This window comes from Strigops habroptila, chromosome 6, assembly GCF_004027225.2.
Source record: "Strigops habroptila isolate Jane chromosome 6, bStrHab1.2.pri, whole genome shotgun sequence".
Taxonomy (NCBI): Eukaryota; Metazoa; Chordata; class Aves; order Psittaciformes; family Psittacidae; genus Strigops; species Strigops habroptila.
Genome location: NC_044282.2, coordinates 19,827,282 through 19,852,026, shown reverse-complemented (window position 1 = coordinate 19,852,026; position 24,745 = coordinate 19,827,282). Strand labels below are relative to the sequence as shown.

At 38.9% G+C, this 24,745-nt stretch overlaps 1 protein-coding gene across 10 annotated transcripts in view; it reads right to left on the bottom strand.

Moving 5' to 3' along the window:
- Positions 1-24,745, bottom strand: part of ASCC3 (activating signal cointegrator 1 complex subunit 3) — a 283,374-nt gene that overhangs the window by 253,334 nt on the left and 5,295 nt on the right. For 8 of the 10 annotated variants that reach the window (XR_003991912.1, XM_030489983.1, XM_030489986.1 and 5 more), the window contains exons 1-3: positions 14,536-14,599; positions 2,431-2,574; positions 1,531-1,681 (exon numbers count right to left, since the gene is read on the bottom strand). Coding sequence is in view for 9 of the 10 variants with exons in the window: in XM_030489983.1 (XP_030345843.1) it covers positions 1,531-1,681; positions 2,431-2,520 (241 nt within the window). In the remaining variant the exon portion in view is untranslated. Of the gene's footprint in view, positions 1-1,530; positions 1,682-2,430; positions 2,575-14,535; positions 14,600-24,235; positions 24,250-24,745 lie in introns of those variants that run through there. The other 2 variants (XM_030489984.1, XM_030489985.1) reach the window with 2 other exon arrangements.

Sequence of the window (24,745 nt, the reverse complement as noted above, 5' to 3'; positions counted from 1 at the left end):
TTATATTCCTGACATACAAATACACATCATTATTTAACGTCACTTAGAACAGAAGTACACACTACTAAAAGAGCAATTCTACCAAAGGATTTGAGAAAAGGCTCTTAAATAAGAATTAGCACATAATAAACCTATTATCATTGACTCCTGTTCATGGAAGCAGGTCTTGAGAAAATACTGCTCGCTCCCCTCTGAATATAATAAGCTAGCCAAGTTGGCAAGAGATGCACTACTTCAAGCTACTCTTTCCTTTTCTGTTTTAAGCCAATCAGACCATTTCAGTAAGTGACATTTTCCCTGTAAAATAAATCAATACTACAGTATCTGTTGCCTAAGCTGAGATTTAATTTCCTTGAAATTAAAGTAAAAAGGCATACAACCTAATTCCCTTTCCCTACTATACATTTCTGTTGATGATGGTTGGAACATTACTGTCAGTTCAATTTGTGCCTTGGTCACTGTAATCTGTTCTGGTTTGTGTCTCCATAACATCACACAACTTTATTTGGACGCGTCAAAACTGATAGTTTCTTTCTAACTTGTTCTAACTAAATAATTGCACATTTGTTTTCATTTCGTCCTCTCCATGAAACAAAAATTTACCACTATTACTTTAAAGTCTTGCAATTTGCTCTACCTAACCACCACACTGGGCCTGCTACTAAAATGAGGGGGGGGGGGGGGGGGGGGGAGGGATAAGGGGAGCAGAGAGAAGGGGAAGTGAAGGGCAGAATGAAAAGAAAAAAGAAAACAGAAGGTTTTTGCAGCCATCTTTGGCAAAAAGTGAAAATTAAAAAAAGAAAAAAAAAACACAGCTGATACTCATTTCTGTCATTAATACAGAAAACAAATCTGCCAAATTATTTTCAAAGATAGCATTTGCAGCTAAGAATGGCAAATACTTATTTTGCTTATAAATGTTAAACTCTGCTAACAGCGCAAGCTGAATTAGTTTTAGTGTGATGATCAAAAACCAAGTTTCCAATCAAAACTAAGTTTTCACACTTTCTTTGCCATAATGTATTTCAGTTTTAAAAGCTTAATTCCAGGTGGGTGAAATTTATTATGTATTTCTCTCAACACCTAACATTTCAAGCAGAAAGCATTTCTTACATTTTTATCTGCCTATGTAGCAGTCCAATTTTTCATTATACCAATCGTGGAATTAAAGCAGGTAACCAATTGTTCTTCTCTAGAGTACTGCCACTGTTGCTTTTGCTTACTAAATATTGATCACAAACCATACCACACCATACCACTAGAAAACAATACTATCAAAAAGCAAGAATATCCAAATAACAACACAGTCATACTTTAAAATAAAACAGAAGACCAAATTGTGCATATACGTATCCAATTTACTGGAGTTTCAAAGGTATTTCAGGGCAAGCCTGGCACCAAGGTAGAACTAAAATTGTACCAGCATGCAACGTATGCAAGCAGAAAGCAGCTTGAACTACCCCATGCCCAACCCTGCAAAAAACCAAACCCAACAGTATATTATTATACAACGAGAGAATGAAAACGTACCTATTTGTTTTGCAGCTTGTAATATAGTTTTTAAATCACCATTTACAGTTTGGTATTCTTTTTTGTCCAAATTGTCATCAACAAACTTTATTATCTTCTTCCAAGTAAGCTCAGGCTTCAGCAACTGTGCATGTAGCTTTGATCTTTTAGTCTGAAAATGAAAAATACTTCTGTTTATTTATTTCAAATTACTATATAGGGGTTCCTTTAAACATCAGATAAAAACACCTCTCTCCAACTGCATTCACTCAGAATGTAGTAACGATTACAAGCAGTTTCCCTATTACCTGTTCTTTACACTCTTTCCTGAGTGTAAGGAACAAGGAAGATACACACACATCCTTTTTATTACCCTACTCTTTCCAAGGAAGAATTCTCTGTAAAGCCAAACACTTGCAACTTCAAGAGATCTATGGCTCCCAAGATTCCAAATCCATTTCACATTTCAGGTTCCCACAATGCATCTATTGTTGTATTGCCTTTTGTTTTTTGGGGAGTGGTGGGTGGGGGACTGTGGGAGGAGGAAGTACCTTAATTCAGTATCACTAGATTTATTCTAAGCATCCCCCCGACAAGAGTCCAAGGTGAACTTCATATTGAAAGGGAAACGTTTGGCTCCCCAGCTCTGCATAAGCTCAGAACTAAAAACATACCAGCCCAGCTGGCTAACAGCCAAGCAACTCTATCCATAAAGCACATCATGATTGCAAGGACCTAGCATAAATCACAAAGTTACAGCCAATTTGACTTTGAGTGAAGACACTATGAAGGAGGAAATATTGCCCAGTCTTGCTGCCTACTCTTACAAAAAAGCAGTGCAAATGAAGAAAGCAAACAGTTCTTGCTATATACACACTAATGCTTTACAATTACACCTTGGAAAATAAAAAAAATCTTTACCGTTAAGTCAGCTAATTCTTCACTGTAATCCTCATGTTTAGTGACATTTGAAAAGGAGCGTAAAGCGCCTGTAAGACGAGGCAAGGCCATCTGTTATTCTTTCAGTGATCCATAGGATGAGAAATCAAATCCCAGTTTAAGCACCTAGACGAGAACAAAACAAATAACATGGCTTTGTTAATGCTGTAAATACAAACTCACATCACAAACTTGAAAAACCATTTTAAGCAAGCAGAAGTTGGCTGGCAATGCAATTAAACAAATTGAAAAAATAAAACCTCTCTCAAAATGCTGATAATCAAGATTCAATAGGAGGGAGGTGAAAGGCACAGAGCACAGGCAATACATGGTAATGTGCAGAGGTCACTCAGCAGGTTCCTCTTCTCTCTCTTCCCTAAAGAAAACTCACCAGCAATGAGGCAAAGTGGCAATTACTCCTTTAGCACCACTAACACAAGAGTATTATAGTGAAATCTATGTAACTGAACTTTAGCCCCCCATAGCAGTAAGTGATTACAACCTACGGGAAGATCTCCTCTGCATCAGCCCACGCTGGGAGCTTTCAGGTCATTAACAGCCTCCGGCACTGATGCAGGAGCATCCTTCTTGACAACTGCTTAGCCACTTCTAACCAGCAAAACAGGCAAAGAAAATTACAACACAAAAAAAAATTAAAAAAAATAAAAAAAAATAAAAAAAAAAAGATTGTGATAAGCACAGCACTATTATAAGAGAGAAAGCAAATAAGAGGGCTACCAGAAAACTGGAAAAAAGTATGCCTCAGGATGTTTCATCTCACAACTGGGAGCGCACAAACACACACTCTCTCCAGGACCATAGCCTTGGTCTTATTTCTTCTGCGAAACAGGCTCATATCTATACAGTAAACCACAGCTGTTCTCCATCTGAACTTGTACTCATTCCAAGCCTTCACTGAAATTATTCTCAAAGTTGCTTAATTTCAAAAGGTGCCCACAGCTGAACTAATGAACTCTAATGCACATCTACAGCTTCTGATGGTAGCAGATAAATACAGATTTAGATTATTTTTGAAACAATTAATGATACCATTATGCAAACCTAACGATCTGCATCATTCTTAGCATGCCTGAAGACCATCGGCCATCCAGAATTTAAATAACTTAAAATAGACTTAATAAAATGACTTCCCCCCTGCCACACACAGTCATATACTGTACAGAAATCTCTGCTTTAATGCAATTATCCTTAACATTTTTCTCCATTTAATGACTGCATTTATATTTTAGCTATCAACTTTGCAATACAGCACAAAAGCAAACCCAGATGCAGCGTTCCAGACACAGAGAGAGAAATGTCACTGATTTGTCAGGTCTGCTTGTTTTCCCACCTGACATTAAGATGCTTTTTGAAAAAAGCTATCACAACAGCTGATATTTTAGAGACAAATGTTATAATGATGAAGTTACAAAATATGGAAATATAAGATCTTTTAACTGTGAAGGGGATAGAGAGGACATGTTTAAATTAAAGCCTAGAAGCAGAACAAGGCAAGGAACACTGCAGCTTTTGAGATGTCATAAATACACTGGTCATGTAATTCCTACCAGTGTAGCTCTTAGTGAAAAAAGCGTGTATATGTTGTAGCTGCCATTATGGAAGGGCAGTTGTGTGTCCAAAATTTGAGGGAATCTAACCCAACGTTTTTTGTTTGAACCCAACAAAAAAGGGAAATCAATGTCCTACTGATGACAGCACTGCCATTAACTATTAAAGATCACTTCATTTTGCCTACTTATTTTATGCCTACATTCAAATACATTTTTCAATAGAATTATGGTCCTTTACAATAACATATAACAAAATAACTTTAATATTATCTAACTGTCCTTTCTGAAATAACACGCACAGTAAAGTTTGAACCCACTTTAAGTAAGTTCACTTTTCACACACACTTTTAGGAGATTTTAAAGCATCTCCAGCAGGCTCATTTGTTGGGAAACTGAATTTTAAAGGAGTGTTTCTTCTGCCTTTATTCATCATTAATACTTTCTGAAATAAGAAACCTGGAACTTCAGAAGACAAGTAAGGGCATACCTCCCTTATCACATGCTTGGCCAAAGAGCCAAATGCAGCTCCTAAGCCCTATAGCTGAGCTCATACTAATAAATGCTGCTCCATCCGTGCCTACGTGCTTGCAGAACTTGCGGTCCATGAGGGGGGACTGGTGGCTTTTCATTTATAAGCAAACCCCACACATGCCCTTCACTTCCGGTTCATGGCACCTACCCTCACCAAGGCACCACAAGAAAACAAAAATAGTCATCAGTTAGAAAGTGGGGGACAGGCACTACTGTTAACATCAAAAACAAGATAAAGTTTATGAACTTACACTATTACTCCACACATATTAGAGCCAGCTTTAAACACAGGGTCAAAAATGTAGTAGGCCTATGAGCAAACCCTGCTGATGTAGATACCTGCCTGCACCATACTGCCTTTAGAGTGGATCAGCTACTGTCGTCTTCCCGCAGCCACTGTATGGGTAACTAACTCCTTCTGATTTTATAGAAATATATCTGTTTGCCAGCAGCCTGATCTGAAACATCTGTAATACCCAGTGATCCTTGACCCAGCTAAGACCTGCTGGTTTTGGAACAAGGACCTAAAAGGCAGCAGCAATTAAATCGTACTTACCAGGGGCCACATTATAGACATGCAAGATGAATCTTTGCCATTCTTCTGCCCATTCCCCTTTGAGAAAAAAGTGTGAGAATAGGTACCCTCTTATTTCATGTTTGTAGGGGGACACGTGGAATGGGAATTCAGATTTAAGATTACTGCAACTTTACATGGTAAATATATCCCCCTTTCCCCTTCCTGTCTTCAGTCAAGTAAGGATAATTTGGGATAATTCCTTTCCTAGGAAATGGAAGTTTGACGATTCCTAGAACTATCTCTTAGAACTATCAGATTTCCTGCCTCTTAAAAAAACTTTATCTTTCCACCAAGCTTCTGTTTGTAAAGTAGAAAGAGCAGTATCCACCTTTCTAAGGCTTTGTGAAGATAAGAAGTAATAACTTTTAAAGCCTATTTTACTTCTTTTAAAAGCAAGTGCGATTTTAATGTTGAAACTTTTTATGAGAGGAAGTAAAACATAAAAGCAGATTATACTCAGAATTCAGGTGTGAAACCATTCAAACTTTATTGTTCGAAAGCAAACATGGAACATAATCTCAGCAAGTTTTCAGTCATTAAATTGAAACATTTAAAAAAATGCTAGCAATATCACAAAGGTAATGGACATTACTAGAGTTTTCCACTTCATATTTTCATCGATAATTATGTTTTCCTCCCACTCCTGGCCTTCCTATATTTTTTATGTAAGCAACTAACAGAACTATCTCTTTCTTTTCTCCACTGAAATGTTACATACATTATTGTCAAAGAAATGCCCTTTTTAAATTTACCTAATTCTTATGATCACTAACAAAATAAGCCAGCTGCCCAGTAGGGACACGGTCTAGTGTGAGGTGTCCCTGCCCATGGCAGGGGGGTTGGAACTAGATGATCTTAAGGTCCTTTCCAACCCTAACCGTTCTACGATTTATGCATTGGCAATTAATAGCAGGTTGCTATTTTTCACTTTCACTTGTGGAAATGGAAGCATTTTAAATGAAAAAGAAGCTAAAAAGGCGAAAGATATCCCAGCCATAAGGCAATACAAAAAATAAAGAGACAGTGCAGTACCTTCTTGTGCTTTAAATAGATTAGAATAAATGTTAGCACAGGATTATCTAAATCAAACATAAAAGCAGCAAAAACACGAGGACACATGAAGACATTTTAAGTATATCCACACAGACAATATTTTACTTCTTTACATCCCCAAACACTAAATTTTACCAACATGAACACATTTTGGAATTGCTACAATGAAGTTCAGCAGTTCCATTAACACAAAGATACACTTCATATTTTATTTACAAATAAATCTCACTATCTAAAAACACAGCACATTCTATTTGGTGTGTATTGCTCATTGCAATTTTGAAGAAACAAATAAAAATATTAGATGAAAAAGCTATTTTACAACAACATGGACATTTGTAGTAGATACACTTAAAACTTCCTATGCAAGCATGCTTGATGCAAACAGTACAAATACAGCACCTAGCATCTAAGTTGACAGCCAGAGGGATAATGGTGGTTTAATAACATCTGGGAAATTAATCATAAGCAGCATGCCAAAGGAAGATACTACAATATTTATTTTTTCCAGCTTCATACTTTGCACCTTTATAAGCCGTGCTATATGGTGTAGTACCAGTTGTACACTTTGAGACATCTAATTTTCTGCAAAAGGCTCAGACATCACACTGGAAGTCTTCCAAGTTGTCTGGGTCAAATATTGCTGATCTCCAGTCAAGACAGGGTCAGTCTTTGAAAGGGAGATGTCAAGACTGAGGAATATGTACTCAGGAAGAAACAGTGACTGCCTGTCTTTGAAAGGAAGATGTCAAGATTAAGGAATATGTACTCAGGATGAAACAGTGACTGCCTCATGCATGGTATTCATCTCAGTGAATACCAGGCTTCAAACAAATGCTTCAGCATAATGAAGAGGCATAACAGTACCTGTGCGCGCCATCCTTCATATAAGAGACAGTTTCAGGATCTTAATTATTTCAGTCACTAAACCAAAAAAAAAAACCCATCCTAAAAAACAAATAATGGAACTGCAAGCCATACATTCAATAGAGTATTAACCCTTTCCAGATTCTCTCTCTCACAATCTTACCCATCTACATGGGAGGAAACACCAGCTGCCTAACACTTCCTGCTAGCATCAGCTAGAGAGGCGTTTCCTGTGATTATGCCCAATACTGTCTTGGTGCAATGCCAAACACGCGGCTTGGCCCAATAATGTGTTCATTTTAGATGTGCTTTTATATCATTACTAAGGATAACTGTTGTTCCAGGAAATTAAAAAAAAAAAAAAAAAGCAATCCTTTTTTGAGAATAACTCATCTTTCTTTTCCAAGAACGTAAGACGTAGTTCTATTAGCTTGAGAAATGTCTGCATTTTTACACCTGATCACCATAATTTTTTATTCTCTGCAGTAAGGGGCAAGCTGCATCCCAAGCAATAGAGACTTGAAGAGTTGCCTTACAAGGTGCAGATTCACCATTCACAAATCTTCAACGTACGTAACATGTATAGTCATTTGAACACTAGGCATGAACAACAAATCCAAGATATGTGGCTGTGTGTATGGTTTTGCTTTAGTTTAACAGGGGGCTTCTATGCCTCTCTCTTTCACACCTTGCCATCATGAGAGGTTGAAAATAATCTCAGAGGCTTCATCTTACTCTAGTCCAGCAAACTTTGTCACTGAAGGAAAAGCAGGAGATGTACGGAACTTTAATACAGAGGTACACATCCAAAGGAAGCAAACAGAGGATGAAAAACAGTGAGAGAAAGAAAAAAACCTTTGAGCTAACAACAGTTACGTAACGCATATCGCATCACATCAAAGATGGCTGAAAGGATGTGGGATGTACTTCAGAACTCTAACTGCTGTAATAACACATACATAATTGCATAACTGCTGTGATAAGACCATGCTAAAGCACCTGTTCAGATGGTAATAAGAAAGCCTTCATAACACATTCCTGTGCTGAACACACAAGAATAAAGCCTCTAACACTAACTACTGGCCCCAGAGATGACATTGCCAGGTTCTTTGCAACTCAGCTTCAGGAGGTAAAAGAATTCCTTATAAGAGTAGCTAAGGTTCCACAAAAAAAAATTTCATGGAATAAACAACTTGAGGTTACTGCACACAGGTACAACTGGGCGACTACCCGAGAATGAAAATTTATACAAGTAATAATCAGCAAGCGTAACAGGCTTACTGTAGCAGAAAACCACTAATAAAAACTTTGACCTTTCTTCTGAGCCCTAATGGGAAGGCAAGAACAGAAAAAATACTTATTTCTCTGCTGTGCATAGGCTGCTTTAAAGACAACATTCTGTGCAGAGATTAAGTCAAACCTTTAAACATTACAGAACCTGCGATAACAAATAATCTTCATAGAATACCAGGTTGGAAGGGACCTCAAGGATCATCTGGTCCAACCTCTCACAGCAAGAGAACAGTCTAGACAAGATGGTCCAGCAACCTGTCCTGCCAAATCCTAAGTGTCCAACATTGGGGAATCCACCACTTCCCTGGGAAGACCATTCCAACGGCTGATTGTTAATTAAAAATACCGTTAAACAGTGCTCAACTATTGAAGACATAGTCCCATAAAGTAATATTATTAGAGACAGAGTCCCTTGTCTCATCTTCAGAGATCACAAGCCACATAGGAACTTCAAACAGCACATCGCCTATTTGATGATCAGTAAATGACAGCTTCCTTACTGATAATTTATGAGAGTTTAGAATTAGAACTTTAAAAAAAAGTAGTGCTGTGTTACTGGAATATTACAATGTGTGCAAATTGGAACCAAAACTAACAGCTGCTGCCCACCTCTCCTAAGCTGACTGCCGATAGTACTGGCAATACATGCAAGAGGATACTTTGAGAAAAACACCTGCATGGTTTCCCACAGTGAGAAAACCCTTAACTATCTTTTCACAAAGCTTGTAAATACCATAAATGAATTTTATTCTATCAGAAAATGGGGAGGAAAATAAAAATTGAGGCATAATATTGTTATTCTTTGCCAACATCATGAAAAGGAAAATAGATCTGTTATGTTTCTAGTAATCTGAGGAGGTTAAAGCAGGATTTTTTCAAGTTATGCAATTTTTTAAATGGTTGCATTTCTAGAGATGTAATCATATCCTGTTAGAATATATGTAAAATTTCTTAAAATGTGTTTTAGAAGAATTGCACTGTAAGCTAAAAAATATGCACAAGTCTAGATTCTCCTATTTAATAATTAAAAGCTTTTGAACACGCATCATGACTATTTAGCATGGCAGATATACAACCTGTCCAAATTTATGGAATCAACTTTTAAGTTGGAAAAAACTCCTTTTAAGGACTCCCCATATACAAAAATGCCACACTAACAGGAAAAAGATATAACCAAATATTTTATTTATATTGATGCTTCAGAGGCAACATAGCTCATATGAGGTCATGCTCAGCAATAAAAACTCAGGGGAAGGAGAAGCAAGGTGAGGGCAACAACCATGCTTACAGCAACTGCTACACGTCACCTATTTTCTCCCTGTCTCACAGCAGAAGGGAGGGAGTGAGAGGCTGGGTGGGCGTTTGGCTGCTGGTTGGGGTCAACTCACCACAAATAATAAATTTCTTAAAAGAAATGGAAGAGAGGACTTTCAGATATCTTCTTTACTCTTCCCCAGTCTTTCAGGGGGAGGACAAATTCTTCCCCCTTAAAGCAGCAACTAAGAATACTGCTTTCACATTTCTTCCAAAAATTAATCAGAATCCAGTTTTTAAAAACAGACTCACTAAGCAACTCAGTTCAGCAGTCTTCACCAGTTTTAAAGAAAGGAATGGTTGATAGATATAAATGGTTTTATGTTTTAAAAAATATTTGAACACATAAAAGTCACTACTGTACAAACTCATCTTCTTATTCTCAACTTCCTCAGAATCTGGTTTACAACTGGAAACCTGAAATTGACTCTACAAATCACGCAATAAATGCTTCAATCACCAACCTATCATTCCATGATCATCTATTCTTACTCTACAACCAGTTTATGATTAAGACTCAGGCCTGTAATATCAGATTCAGTTTATTTTTCAGGCCAAACTTCCAACATGCCTTTGGACAAGCAGGAGTAACAGATGGCTCAGATTAAATACATGCCATTGAAAAAATGATGGGAAAGTCTAGGGAGGTGTATAATCCATATGCCTACACTATGATCCTAAATTCAGTGTACAACGAAAGGGGAGAGCTAGCAACATTTCCCTTCCTAAAATAGCAGCAAGGTAAAACATTCTCCACCTTCCTGTTAAAGATATTCTTCTTTAGCATCAAAAAATTTAATAAGCCAGAAAAAGAACATGAGTTTTAATTTGCATCTCAGAGATATGCATTCAGCTAGAGGCTGGTCGCCAAACTCTAGTCCACATGTTAATGTACTGAATAAAAACTTGAGAACACCAACTGCCCTTTCAGCAAGGACAAATGGTAAATGCCCAAGTAGCCCAGCATAGCCACTGTAGCCTAATTAAGGCTTTCTTGGTTTCTCCCTAGCCTAATGGATTTTCAATAAATTATACAATATTGTGTACAACTTCAAGAGAATATTCTATACCAATTGACTAGAAGAACCTCAGTGAGCATAGGGCATAGATATCTTCCACACCACTGGTTAAACCAGTGAGCACCATTACCACAGAACCAGAGTGCGCTGCTCCATCTTCCATCAATCATGTTTTTAGGTGTCTGTGCAAAGTGTTGGGGCAGGATGACCTTGGCCACCAGCCAACCAGTGACAAAGCCACCAGTTCCCCACCACCACTGTGGGGTAGGGGAGAAAATAGGAACAAAAGTAAGAAAACTTAAGGGCTGAGAAACAGAAAGCTTAATAGAGAAAGGAAGGGAAAAAAAAAACCACAACCCACCCCACACCAAAAAACAACCAAACACACACAAGTGAAGGTAAATAAATTGCTCACCACACCGGTGACCAATCTCCAAACAATGGACACCTTGGGAGCAAAACAAACCAAAAAACCACCAAGCAAACAAAACATCTTTCTCCTTCCTGTACCTCAGATTTTATTTCTGACCAAGACAACATACAGCATGGAACATGCCTTTGGTCAGCTAGGGTCTGATATCCCAGCTGTGTCATCTCTCAACCTCTTGCCCACCCCTAGCCTACTTACTAGCCAGCAGGGTAGGAAAAGGAAAGCCTTGATGCTATGTAAACACCACTCAGCAACAACCAAAACACTGTTGTGTTACCAACACTGTTTTAGCCACAAATCTAAAGCACTATGGCTATGATGAAAGTTAATTCCTAAACCCAGTATAAGAACATACTCACATTGCTTTGTGCAGAGACAATCAAATTCCTCAAAGACGGATAAGCATAAAGAATGCCCTGACTGTAAATCCCCATAGGGATTGTGCTTGCAATAAACAGGAAATTGCTCATTTCTGTGATGTGATCAGGTGTTAAAAAAGCAAGAATGGGTGAATACAGAATGAGTGACTATTGCTCATAATGTAAGAATAAGGAGGTACATGATAAAACTGAACATTAGGGTGAAAACAATACCAAATGAAATGCCTTTCCTATGTAGAACATAATTAACTCTGGGAATTCATTGCCACAAGATGCCAAAAAGACAGAAAGTTCAAGTATGCTCAGAAAATAATTAGATGAATTAATGGAAGTCAGATACTTTGGTAGTTACTGAACTCAACAGCTTAGAGACAGATCATCAGTTATTTAAATCACTGACTACTGAAAGGTAATATGAAAGCGAAGGCATCACTATATTTCCCCTGGCTCCCCCTTTTTTTTTCCAGTACATCACCTAAGCACCTGCTACTAGCACTATAGGAGAGAGACACTAGACATTTTATCTGAAAACAGAGCTACAGGGTGAGATGACAACAGAAATTCTCAGGATTAAAATTTGGGATTTAGGAGCCTAACGTCTCTAAATCTGTTTATGGGTTCAACCCTTGTTTCCTTCTCTTCAGCTATCACATTTCTAACAAACTTCCAACTACACATTGTAGATCATTTTTTAAACTGCTTCAATTAGATAAATTTGTCGAAATTAGAGATTAGATTTTTGGGTTTTTTTGTTGTTTTTTTTTTTTTTTTCTTTCTCCAAACATTAAAGCATAATTTGGTTTAAAAAAAAGTGCATAGGCTGGAAAGTGCTCAACACTAACTTCAACAATTGTTACTGAAAACAATTTACCAGGAAAACATCAAGTAATGAGAACCTTCAGCAGCTTTTGTAGGGGGGAAAAATACACCTGTTCAGTACTCCAAACACTGATGTGAGCCTTAACTAATCAAACATTTAAGAGCTTCCAAATAAACTTTACATTGTAACTATCCAGCGAAAGACAACATGTGCCTTTCCTTCCCCCAGCACCTCCGCACCCCCAACAGCAGCTTCTATAACTAAGAGCAATGAAATGCACAGGAAGAACAGGGACCAGCCTAAGCTTAGCTCAGTATTTATAAAGGATAACTTTTTTCAGAGAGAGTTGTAGTTTAAGAAGAACTGCAGACATACACACCAGCACTTCACAGTGGAATAATTTTCTATTAGTACTGTATAAAAAAATTTTTCAACTCTGTTCTTCCTGACAATAGCATTAAGACTACACTTCCTAAAACTGTAAATGATACTGAGATGCAAGGGACTGCAACTATTTTAGGGGTCAAATTACAAACTAGAATTATCCTGAAAGAACCATATCCAACATGGATAGATAGGTCACTGGGAGGAGAAACACACTGATGTATTTAAAATACACACGTCAGCTGCAGAAAGGAAGGAACAAGATAACAAATGGTCCAAAAAGAGCAATGTGTGCTCCTCATAATATTAAAACCAGAAAGCCTACCTCAGGTTTAGCTTCCAAGAAAGCTCCATAAACATACAACTGCCAGAATAAAATACTGCCATTTGACAATTTTTTACCTTCTCTCTGATTCAATGGAACTAGTGATCTCATCTCTCCCAAAGGTCAAGGTAGCTTTTAAAGAAAACTGAGCAGGTCTAATATTTGAACCAACTTATACAATGTTTAAAGGCCCCAGCTGAGAGTTACTCAGTGTTCCCATATAAATGGGAAGAGAGTTCCTCCAAATACCTACACACCTAATTCCAGGATGATGCAAGTTTACTCTGTTATGGCCAGAAGCATGTCAGATCCAAAGGAAATTATTTTATTACAGCGCCTGTTGAAAAGCAGTGTGTGTTTCTTAGACTCAGCACCTCACTGATATAATTAACAGTGTCTTCAGATGAAAGCCACCTTCCAACTGAACTGATGGATGGTTTTGTTTTCTTCCTCCTAAAAATTTATCTCTGCAACCTACCATGTGGACATAAGCCTTGCTGCATTTTCTCTGGAATTTCTAGTACTTTTTTCTACTCATTGACTAGACTCAAGTCAAATCCATTCTCAAGACGATAACTAAGCTTGACTACTAGATCTCTTCTCTGCAAAAGTGAAAATTACCAGTCCCATTTCAACAGTACTATTTCAGAATAAATTCTTTAAAAAGCCTGAAAACTGGAAATTATCAACACAAATGTTAGCATATTAAAAACAACAACAAATTATAAATCCAGAACTCATAAAAGCTTTTAAATAAAGGCACTGTTTGAAGCCAAACATGACACACTCTCCTGAAGCACCTGAAGGGGAAGCCTTGGGACGCTAGAAATTGTCATGCACTTCATCAACTTTACAAAGCTGCCAGTTCACCATCACCAACCAAAACGAAGTAGTACTTGAAAGGGAAAAACACTCTCCACGACCACGTGCCGGTTTTCCACTCTTCATTGCTAGTTTTCTACATTTATTAATGCAAGAATAGCAAGAACTGAAGGTACTCAGGCCTGTTCAACACCCGTGCCGTTCCCCACTTGACAATACTCCTGCTATCCCCGTTTCAATAAGCACACAGAGGGCAAGACCTGAAGCAGAACGAGACGAGAACGGGACCCGGCCTTTATTAGTGAACTCGTATCACCCGCCCGGCAGACAGCACGCCCCAGCCCCGCTGCCGGACCAGGGTACCCCGCCCGCCGCCGGGAGGAGGTAAGCTCTGGCTCCGGCCAGCGGCCTCGCTGCCACGAACCAGTCATGCCCCGCCGGCACGGCAGCGCCGCCCCTCTCCTCCCTCGAGGGCGTCGGGCAGAGACCTGCGCACTGTCCCCGGGGCACAGCCGAGCCGGGTGGCCCCACTCCTCGCCGAGGGGGCCAGACCGCGGCTCCACGCCAACCGCGGCGCACAGCAGCGTTCGCCCCGCCTGCCGAAGCGCGGCGAGCTCCATCCACACCCCGGCCGCCGCCACCGCGCCGCCCGCACCCGCCGACGCCGACCCCGACCCCCGCCCGCCGAGCCCTCGGCGCACCTGCCTTCCGGCCCGCGGGTTCCGCTGCCGCGAAAAGCCGACGCGGCGCGACACTGCCGTAAAGCGAGCAGGCGGGGCGAAGCGAGGGCGTTGCCATCGTGGTGCCCAGGCCGTGTCGTTGCGCCCCCCGCCCTCCCTCCGGCCCCTCCGCAGCGCGGAAAGGCGGCGCCGTGCGCAGGCCTACCTCGGACACAGGCCGCGCTCCGCCTTCCTCCCAGCCTGCGGCCTTTTCTGTCTACACAGACGCCGTACTGAGGCTGCGGTACCTCCCTACACGGTGGTCGCCGTGCGATAAAACATACTATGCGGGCTGCCGCTTTAGCCCCTCGGGCTTTCGCGGAAGTGGGTTTCTGTGGCCTCGATCCCCCGCTCTTCACCGGCTCGGCCGTCCCTGCACAGCCACTGCTTCCCAGATCGTGTCTGCACACCAGTGCCCTACGTGGTTTTCCACAGTCTTGTGTGCCCCTGAGCGATGGTGTTTCTAATCGAAAAGCACCCTGGTAAAATGATGCTAAAGACGGCTGTGCGTCCCTGGCGGTGTTCAAGGCCAGATTGGACAGAGCCTTGGACAGCATGATTTAGTGTGAGGCGTCCCTGCCCACGGCAGGGGGGTTGGAACTAGATGATCTTAAGGTCCTTTCCAACCCTGACTATTCTATGGTTCTATGATTCTAAATAGCAAGAACAACAGTATTCTTGCCAGATTCTGAAACTGGCACACAGTCAGAATTCACTCAGCTACAGTTGCAAATGTAATCCCAACACCATTTTCCACTTGCTTCTTCCAAGTCCGATGGCTTCTTCCATCCTCATGGCAGGATGCTGGATAACCCTGTGAGCTCTGCTGAAAATGGAACATCTTTTTCAATGCCAGGTGCTAGGTTGTTGTTAGTGATGCTGCTAGACATTTGCCTTCCTAGCTCATGCCACTCAGTGTAGCACCATCAAAAAAAAAAAAAAAAAAAAAAAAAAAAGGCTAGCTTTCGTTCATGGGGTTTGTTTCAGAAATGAATGTGTGAAAGGAGTTGGTAGCTGTGAGAAACTGGCAATGGTCTGCTGTAGCCTAACCGTTCACTGCTTACACAAACTGCTGGTGTATGTGTGTGTATGTATATCTTAAGAAAGAGAGGAAAAAGACCTCTTGGATTTTAAATTTTATTTAAAAACTAATTTTGGATTATATCCAGATTATTGTTGTGTATTTTTTTATATTAGGAGGTTTCTCAGAGGCCTGTGAAGCTTCTAAAGAAACTCAAAATGTTGTTATTGAAAGCTTTTCCAATACAAGATGGGATAGTGCTATAGGGATTTGTGTCACAAATAGCACAGGGGAGGAGGAGGCTGTTCCTACCAGCAGCAAAGCAGAAACCCCAGAGACACGATAAAGTAATTTCTAGCTATGAATTTGTGAGTCCTGCTTAGTCACTAACTTGGAGAATGACTTCAGGAAAATCATATTGAAAACTATTGATTAAAAGAATATTCAAACATATCTGATCAGACACAGACATCAACATTTGTCCTGTTTGGAAACGGAATTGTCAATTAAAAGGAAAAACAGAGTGAAGTTGGGAGACACTTAGAAGAGTGCTGCCTGAGGACATTGAAAGACAGAGCTGTCCCAGTACGCAATGAGTAATATCTTGTGCTTTGTAAATTGCTGAAGTTGGTGTGCTCACTTCTGACTTAGGACGGTTGGCATAAAATAATCAGTAAATAGAGTTTTGAATAGTAAGTCTTTTGTTATGGATACCACTGGTTTCCACCTATTTATTCAGGGGAATCTTATTACCCAATTGTCTTTTTTAAGTACTTCTATTGAAAAAGATGTTGAGATGTGCCTGCTGAGATTATTTCTTTGTACCTTATAAAGGATTCATAAGAATTGTCCAGGTGTCCTTTAACTTACATAAAAGTGCGGTTATCCTTTTGATGTGATCATTGTGCTCCTTCTCCCTTTTGAAGACTGTTCAGGGAACCAATTACGTGTATTGGAGACATTTGTGTGAACTGAACAGAAAGACCCTTTGACAGAGTGATCTTATTTAAAGTGTTAATAGTTTGACTCAAGAGATATGATGCTCTTTTGTCACAAGGTGTACATGTTTCTGTTAGGTTATATGGTAAAAAGCGTGTCCGCTCATACAGAAGGGAGCACAAGGAGACAGTGGTTGGCAGGGCTACCTGAATTACCAACTTCGAGGACACTCTGACCAAGCCTCTGTCAGGGCATCCCAGGAGAGTCTCAGCCATGAGCCAGGGTGACACCCATCAAGTCTCTGGAGTGCCTTTCAGATGGAGGGGGTCACTGCATAGGGCTGTGTGGTATGTTACGTGGTGCAGGGGAAAGAGTACTTTGGGATCGTGTGAGACTTATAATGGGATGTTTAAAGAAGGAGGGAAGGAGATGAATGTAGGTGATTTGGGGAGGAGCAATCATGAGAGGATAGAAGGATAAAGAGATCAAAAGGGCCAGTTGGAGGTAAACAACTTGCCAGGCTGTACCCTGTACCTTATCAGCCATAAATGATCAGCCATAAATGTTCATTAGCCAAAAATCAGCTAGGTGGTATTTAAGATGCTAGAAGACGTATGGCTTTTTATGTCTTCAGCAGATAAAATTTTGATGCCTTAATCTTCCTAACACTACAATGCAATTCCTTAACTATAATGTTATATTTCTCCACAAATAAACTACTTCACATTTTTGTAAGAATGCATATATCAGAGCTGCATAACATTTCTGAAGTCATGATTATTGTTTGCGTTATAATGTAGGAGGTGTTAATGTTGTACATAGCATGATTCCTTACTTTGAAGGACATTCACTTTCCTCTACAAGTGTCAGATCATCAGATGATCAGCAACTTGTGCCTTGTTTCTGGAAGAACAGAATGAAAGGCTGTTAATATTTTGACTCATATTCTTTTTACATGAAGCAAGCAGCTGCAGAAGAGTTCAGATGCCCCAGGAGGGCATGCAGTCGTCACTGGTGACTGTGCATAGAAAAGAGAGGACAGAGAATCCACCAGATATTTATGAGATAATAGTAAGGGATGATGCACATTGAAATTAGTTACATGACATTCACGTGGAACTACACAGTTTAGGAAGCTTCAGTTATCTTGAAGGAAAGCAGAAGACAAAAGCCCGCATAATCTTCTTAGAGTCATTCTAATAGCACTGAAAAGGCGAAGATACCAGAGGGCACCACTGTTTGCATGGCTGGTATGCAAGGGAAGTTTTCACTTTGTTGAACATTTATCCTAAGAGATGGTTGGGTTTATAAATACCACAGCTTACTTCTCACAGGAAAAAAAAAAAAAAGGGTGATAATCTTCTCTACTGGAGATTAGCTGAAGCAACTATGAGGCTATTAGCACAAAAATAGAATAGGGAACTTAATAAGAATGCAAATGTGGTATAAACACAAACTCAGGATGTTGTGATCAAGGTCAACAGATGTGGAAAGAATATATTTTTCAGTTGCTATATGCTACTGCTTGAAGGCAGTAAGCAAGAGGAATTGGAAATTCTCATTGATTAGAAGAAACTTGATATGACTGATATTCCTAAAAGCTGATGAGTTGATTTGCATGATTAGAACATAAAAATCAGTGGTTATTACCCACTTTAGGAGAACAAACTAGGGAAAAGAGGTAATGGGGTGTACTGAAGAAACATCACTGTGCTAACTAGCATAGTACAGAAGACAAAGTGACTACATAAAAAGAAAAATAGGTTATTATAGTTAACATTATAATCTTCAGAGACATATTAAAGGTCTTATGAAAAGCATCTTTTATTTCTTTTAAACATTATGGATGACTGTTTTCTAACATGAAAGATCCTGCCGCCGTGCTTTTATGCTTTTCTCTATTTTTGTCATTGTTACAGAATAAAGATGAATTAATCACCTGGGCTGAATCAAGATTAGTCATTATGATTATATATAGTCTGGCAAACAAGTGAGTGTTTTCCATTAATCAGAAATAACTGATGAAAATTTACCAAAGGACCAAAATCATTTGATGCCACAGTCAAGGCAAGCCCCCTCTGCCTCACTGGTAAACTGAAAGTTAGGAATCAAATACAATATGCAACACATGAAATAATAAGTAGATACCAAAAACTTCCTGCTGGAATTACTGTAAAGAAGAAGCTGAAGGAACCCAAGAACATTGGGAAAAGAGCCATGATGGCTGTGCTAACAATAATAGCAATAACAAAAAAAAAAAAAAAAAAAAAAGTATATGAAAAAATATTCAAGCAATATGAATACACCACATTGCTCATTGGTAATTGTCACTGAATATTTCTCACCTGCATTTTGAAAGTACAATAATGGGCTTATGTCACAGAAAGGTGGTAAAGTATTTTCCATTTTAACAAAGAAGTTCAAAAACATCTGCTGTGACAGATGATTCTGAGTTCACCAGGTCTGGATAGAGTTCCATGATTGAAGGAATGTCTGACCAGCAGATGTGCATTCTTAAGAAATCTTGGAATAGTGGATAAATTCCAGAAGACTAAACAAATATTTTGTGATATGACTTAATAGGAGACTTTATCTTTGAAAGCAAAATTAATGAAGAACTGCTTTAATAGTGAATTATTTAAAAATTAAGTAACGTGTGTCACTATGGATTTACAGAAAATAGGTCAACGAGTAAACTTGATTTCATTCCTTAAGATTATAGATATGATTGCTAAAAGGAACTGTTTGTATGTAACATACTTTCATTTTTATAAGTCATTTGACTATGTCTTGCATCATACCTTTATGACACAGTCAGCACTACACAATATTGATGAAGTATACATTTAGTGGACTAACAAATAACCGATGAATAAGTAGTTATCAAGAGAAAATCACCCCTGTGAAGGGTTGTGCAAGGGTGGGGAGTGGGTCTGGCACTATGAGACATTTTCATCACTCCTCTGAAACTGAAAATTTGTCAGTGTTAACTGATGAGAGCTTAGAATTCTACTGTGTAGCATGAATTTGTTGGCAAGATACATTCCATCAAAAAAAAAAAAAAAAATTTAAATGCAATTGAGAGTGAAAGCTATAGATGCATAAGACACTTATAGTTCAATTTACATACAGTTAAAACAATACATACCCAAACTTTCAAGTGTCTACCCCTTTCCATGATGTTGTGCTCAACCTTCTACTGTCCCTCTAGGTTCTTCCAGCAAGTCATCAGCTTCACAAGTATCTCACTGGGAGAAGCATGGTGATGGTGAAATCTTCTGCCTAACTCTGGAGTCCCCTTGGCGTCATTTTTATGTGTTTGCTAAAACGGTCTGCACCTGGCTCTTTCTCCATTGGTCTTCAAGTCAATGTTACATCCAAATTTACAGTATCTGATGTAATTTACATATCTTATTCTTCTTATCCTTTATTTATTTATTTTTTATTATTATGTAATTTCCATGTCTTATTCTTTGCTCTGTCACCCCTAAAACTGGTTTTGCCCAACTCTGAAAGCTTCATTACTTTGACAACCAGTAATTGATGATTATCACTACTTATTGCCAAATACCCTGTTGTCTCCTCTGCCTGTACTTTCAAGGCTTCCACTATCATGTCCGTGCTCCCCTACAGAGAATTTCACACTGAGTCATAGGTAAGTCACTGCATATAGCATAGCTACATGTTCTGACTTTTTATTAGTTACAAAATATATATATATTAGTTACAAAATATATAACAATAAGAGCCATTTGTATGACTGTATGAAGCCCAGCAAAAGCTCAAACAAAGTACGTAGTAGTAACCTGGTCATTGGGTAATTTGTTACATACTAAAACAAATCTCCATGCCAGCCAAGACTAGTCCCGACAAAGCCTGACCCATCCCGTGTTATTAACTTAACACTTAGCCTGTGGTCTGTTACAAGGAATGGCAACTCTGTATCTGCTAGGCTACAAGGCTACAATATTGTGCTAGAAATTATAAAGGGAAATCACTTGCAATTCAATATTAGGGTTTATGTTCACTGTGATTTCCATATTTCACATTAGGTTCTGTTTGACTGAGTCTAATAATGTTCATTTTTAAAGTAAATTACGTAGTTTGTTTCTTTAATAGGAAGAGCAAATTTAATGGAGAGGGTTTGCTTCTTGATAGATTGAGATATTGTTGCCTTTTGTCTTGGAATGCTTTTTTCTGCAAAAAGCAAGCAAGCAAACAAACAAAAATGCTAAAAGATTTTTTGAACGCATTGTCTAACATTGCCATGGCAACATTAAAAAATCCCTGTTACGTTTAGTTGTGTGAAAGCTGGAAAAAGCAATACTGTTACCTAATGACTTGTCTCAAGTCAGTGTACCATGATTTTGAATCATCTAAAGAGAAAATTACCATGGAATGTCTTAAAGTCAATTGTCTGTGATTGCATGGGTGTTCCTGAAACAGAGAAGTTCCAAACATCAACTTTTTTTGACACAGGGGCAACATATTATAACAGTATGTTCTCTGATTTGTGTCAGTGTGCAGTCAAGGTGTTGGGTTTAACCATTACTTCTCTAGTTCTTTGCGGTGCAGTAGCCTCAGCTGTCACACTTTTATTCTGCAGTATCTTGGTAAATGGGCAATAGTTAAATACTCTCAGGTTTGAGTGGTGAAAGAACAATGTTCATTAATACTGGATGTCATTCTCCCTTCTGGTCAGTCAATTGCCTGAACTTGATTTATTTCAAGCACTGCTGTGTGGAAAGGCTGTCAGTTAATTGTTTTTAAACTGTATACCTGATACATTCACTTCAAAAGCTGATTTAGTAACAACATATTTTGGAGGATCAGGGACAGCTGCTTATCTCTGAGTAGTAACAAACCAAGTTTGCAGCAGCAGTTCTAGGAATTAAATGACTGTACTTAAATACTATCCAGCAATGTAAAACAAGTAATAAAACTGGCCAAATTAAATAAAACCAAAACCAAAAAACCAAACCACAACCAGAGAAAAAAAAAATCAAAACCCCATCAAGATTTTATTAAAGTATGTATTGAGAAATGAAAGAAAACAAAAAAACAGCATAAAATTAGCATTCTTTTTCTGTTCATCTTTTTTCATCTCTCATTTTTCTTCTTGAAAGAAGAAAAAGCCTTTGGGTTTTGTTATACATTTAGATTTTCTGCACCTAATTTTTTTACAGCTTGCTTCATTCACCACGGTGCAGGGGAAAACATGTAAGAATTCCATTTTCATACAGTTTTTACTGAAAAGTAAGGTTATTAAGCTGAGGTGCCATCCCTATCATTATTTAAATGTCTCTGAATATTCTGTTAGGAGGTTTTAACTGGTTTATTTATTCTAAACCACTGTCGTATGATAATGACCATGTCATTTTGTCTTGTTGTTTAGAAATCTTTTTTTTTTTTTTTTGGTGTATGTATAAAATGTTCATCAGTTGTTACTTTTAATTCTTTTAATTCCTTTTTTTTTTTTTTCTGTCGGTAGATCTGGGTTTTTTTTTTTCTGCAGCTCATATTCTTTTTCATTGGAGATACCATATATCAGATATATTCATCAGAGATACTCTTTACCTATTGCAGTAGTCATGGGGATTAAATGGCTGTATACATTTTCATGTTCTATAGCAGCAGTGTCATTGTTAGAATCCCAGATCTGCATCATGAGACTTTTCGGTTTAACTGATACAGATCTTCATTATTCTTGCTTTGTTTCTGCCATAGCCTGCCACCTTATTTTCCTGCACAACAACTGAGCTGTCAGCATAAACGTTTAAACATGACAGAACTCAGTGTAGCAATATGCTTTAAAATGGTTGTTGACATCTAAGTAACAAAACTCCTTACTGTAGACTGGTGCTTGTCAGTCAGAAGCAGTGGAAGTATTCCATCATCGTCTTCATTTCACATATTCTTGCTGCTGACTCCACACAGTGATTTGTGAAATCCAGCATAACTTCAGAAATCAACAAGTTCTGACTTTTGCTGTCACTGGTGCAGTAGATCAGTTTAACAAACAATGTAATTGGCTTTAAGCAAACGGCCACCTACTGCCACTTAGGAATAGAGGTGCAAAGTTAATACTATCGATCTTTGCTAGGTCATATCAGTGACTGTTTGGCTCAACTTTTACAGCTTCCCAAATATAAACTGTGTTATTTTATTTGCTTCATTATAAATGTAACAACCTGATCCTGAGGTGATCAGCTAATCAGTGCTGGTACCTATGCTCATCAGGTCATAAAACTAATTAATGGATACATTTAGCTTCCTACTGCTGTTGGCAGCATTGACTGTTTATTTTTGGTGCCTCATTTAGCTAAGCACTGAAAAGAGAGTCTTCTACAGATCAGATACAGAAATTAAAATAAATATATTGCTTCATGTTTAAGAATAGGGCTATAAATAATTAATTTACTCTTAAGTTCTGTAAAATAAATTCTAATTTCTGGAGTAAAAATCTTGTGTTTTCATTACTTTAAATAGCTTTTTCTTTTTACTTCCAAAAAATAAATGGGGTCACACTATCATGTTTTTTATACAGTTTCTAGTAGAAGATGGAGTTGTTGTTCACTGCATTGCACTTTGTCCTTCTGATGCTTATTTGCTGAAGAGCCCACTATTTGCTGTTTCTCAGCCTTAAGAACACGTGAAGACCTTGCGGTATTATTGGAGAGACTGGCAAAATGAGTAAGACTTTGGTGGCAGTTAAAGGCATCAATGCACTGAGTTGATCATACTTGGTGCCTTCTTGCAAAGGGCAGAATCTTTTTCCCTCTTATTCTTATCTTGGGAGCCCAAGCAGCCTATTTGCAATCATCCAGTTTCAAATTTCTACTGAGGTAAATTAATTGCATTCTAGTGTGAATGGATCTTTACTACCACTTGAAAAAAATGAGGGCACTGAACTCGCTTTTTGTGTAGGAATATTAAAAGCACAAGGTGTTAAGTATGCTTCCAAGTTTTCAAACCCTCCCAGGCTGGATATTTTAGGCAACTGAATAGTACCAGGTGCAACAGGAAAGCCAGTTTTCTTTTCTGATTTAGCACAAGTTTCTTGGAACAATGGAGGCACTTTTCTTTTTTAGAACAAGAAATACAGTGGTGTTAATTACTTTCTGAATGTCTAAACAAACAAAGAAAAAAATTGTTTCAGTTACCAATGCTCCAGTACAGTTCTTGCTTACGGAGTATAATACTTTTTTGTGGTGGTGGTGTTTTCACAGAAATAAAGGTCAGCCTTAATTGCATGCAAACGTGTAACTGCTGTGCAATTAATATTGGCTGCATTGCTACTATTTTCCATTGAAATAATGTTTTCTGGCAAGCTGCTTTGCCTGCATCACTCCTGCATATTGTTGTTCCTGTTCTTCCTTTATTATCTGTTGGTTTTATCTCCCTCAAGAAGTTTCTTTTTCTTCAAGTGCATGGAAAGCAAAATCAGAAAGCTGAGCACCTGCATTCCAGCTGAAGGAGCAGAAGCCTGTCTTGGAGAATGTCATGGTTTGAGCCCAGCCGGTAACTCAGAACCACACAGCCGCTCGCTCACTCCCCCCCTTCCTCCCCGGAGGAATGGGGGGGAGAATCGGAAGAATGTAACTCCCACGGGTTGAGATAAGAGCAGTCCCGCAACTAAGGTATAATACAAAACCACTACTGCTACCACCAATGATAATAATGATTAGTGAAATAACAAGGGGAGAGGATACAGTTGCTCACCACTCGCCGACCGATACCGAGCCCGACCCGAGCAGTGATCTGGGCCTTCCGGGTAACTCCCCCCGGTTTATATACTGGGCATGACGTGCTGTGGTATGGAATACCCGTTTGGCTAGTTTGGGTCAGGTGTCCTGTCTCTGCTTCCTCCCGGCTTCCCCTCCTCCCTGGCAAAGCATGAGACTGAGAAAGTCCTTGGTTGGAATAAACATTACTTAGCAACAACTAAAAACATCAGTGTTATCAGCGTTGTTCCCAGGCTGAAAGTTAAAAACCACAGCACTGCACCAGCTACTAAGAAGGAGAAAAATGACTGCTATAGCTGAACCCAGGACAGTATCCACCCCTTATTCCATACCATTCACGTCATGCTCAGATCCCACATCTCTCAACACACCATCACCCCTGTCCCATATATACACATATATATACACCCACACCCACACACAGAGAAAGATATCATTCCCTAGTCCATGGACCAATCCCTGTAAAATTGCTGAACTCATCCAGTCC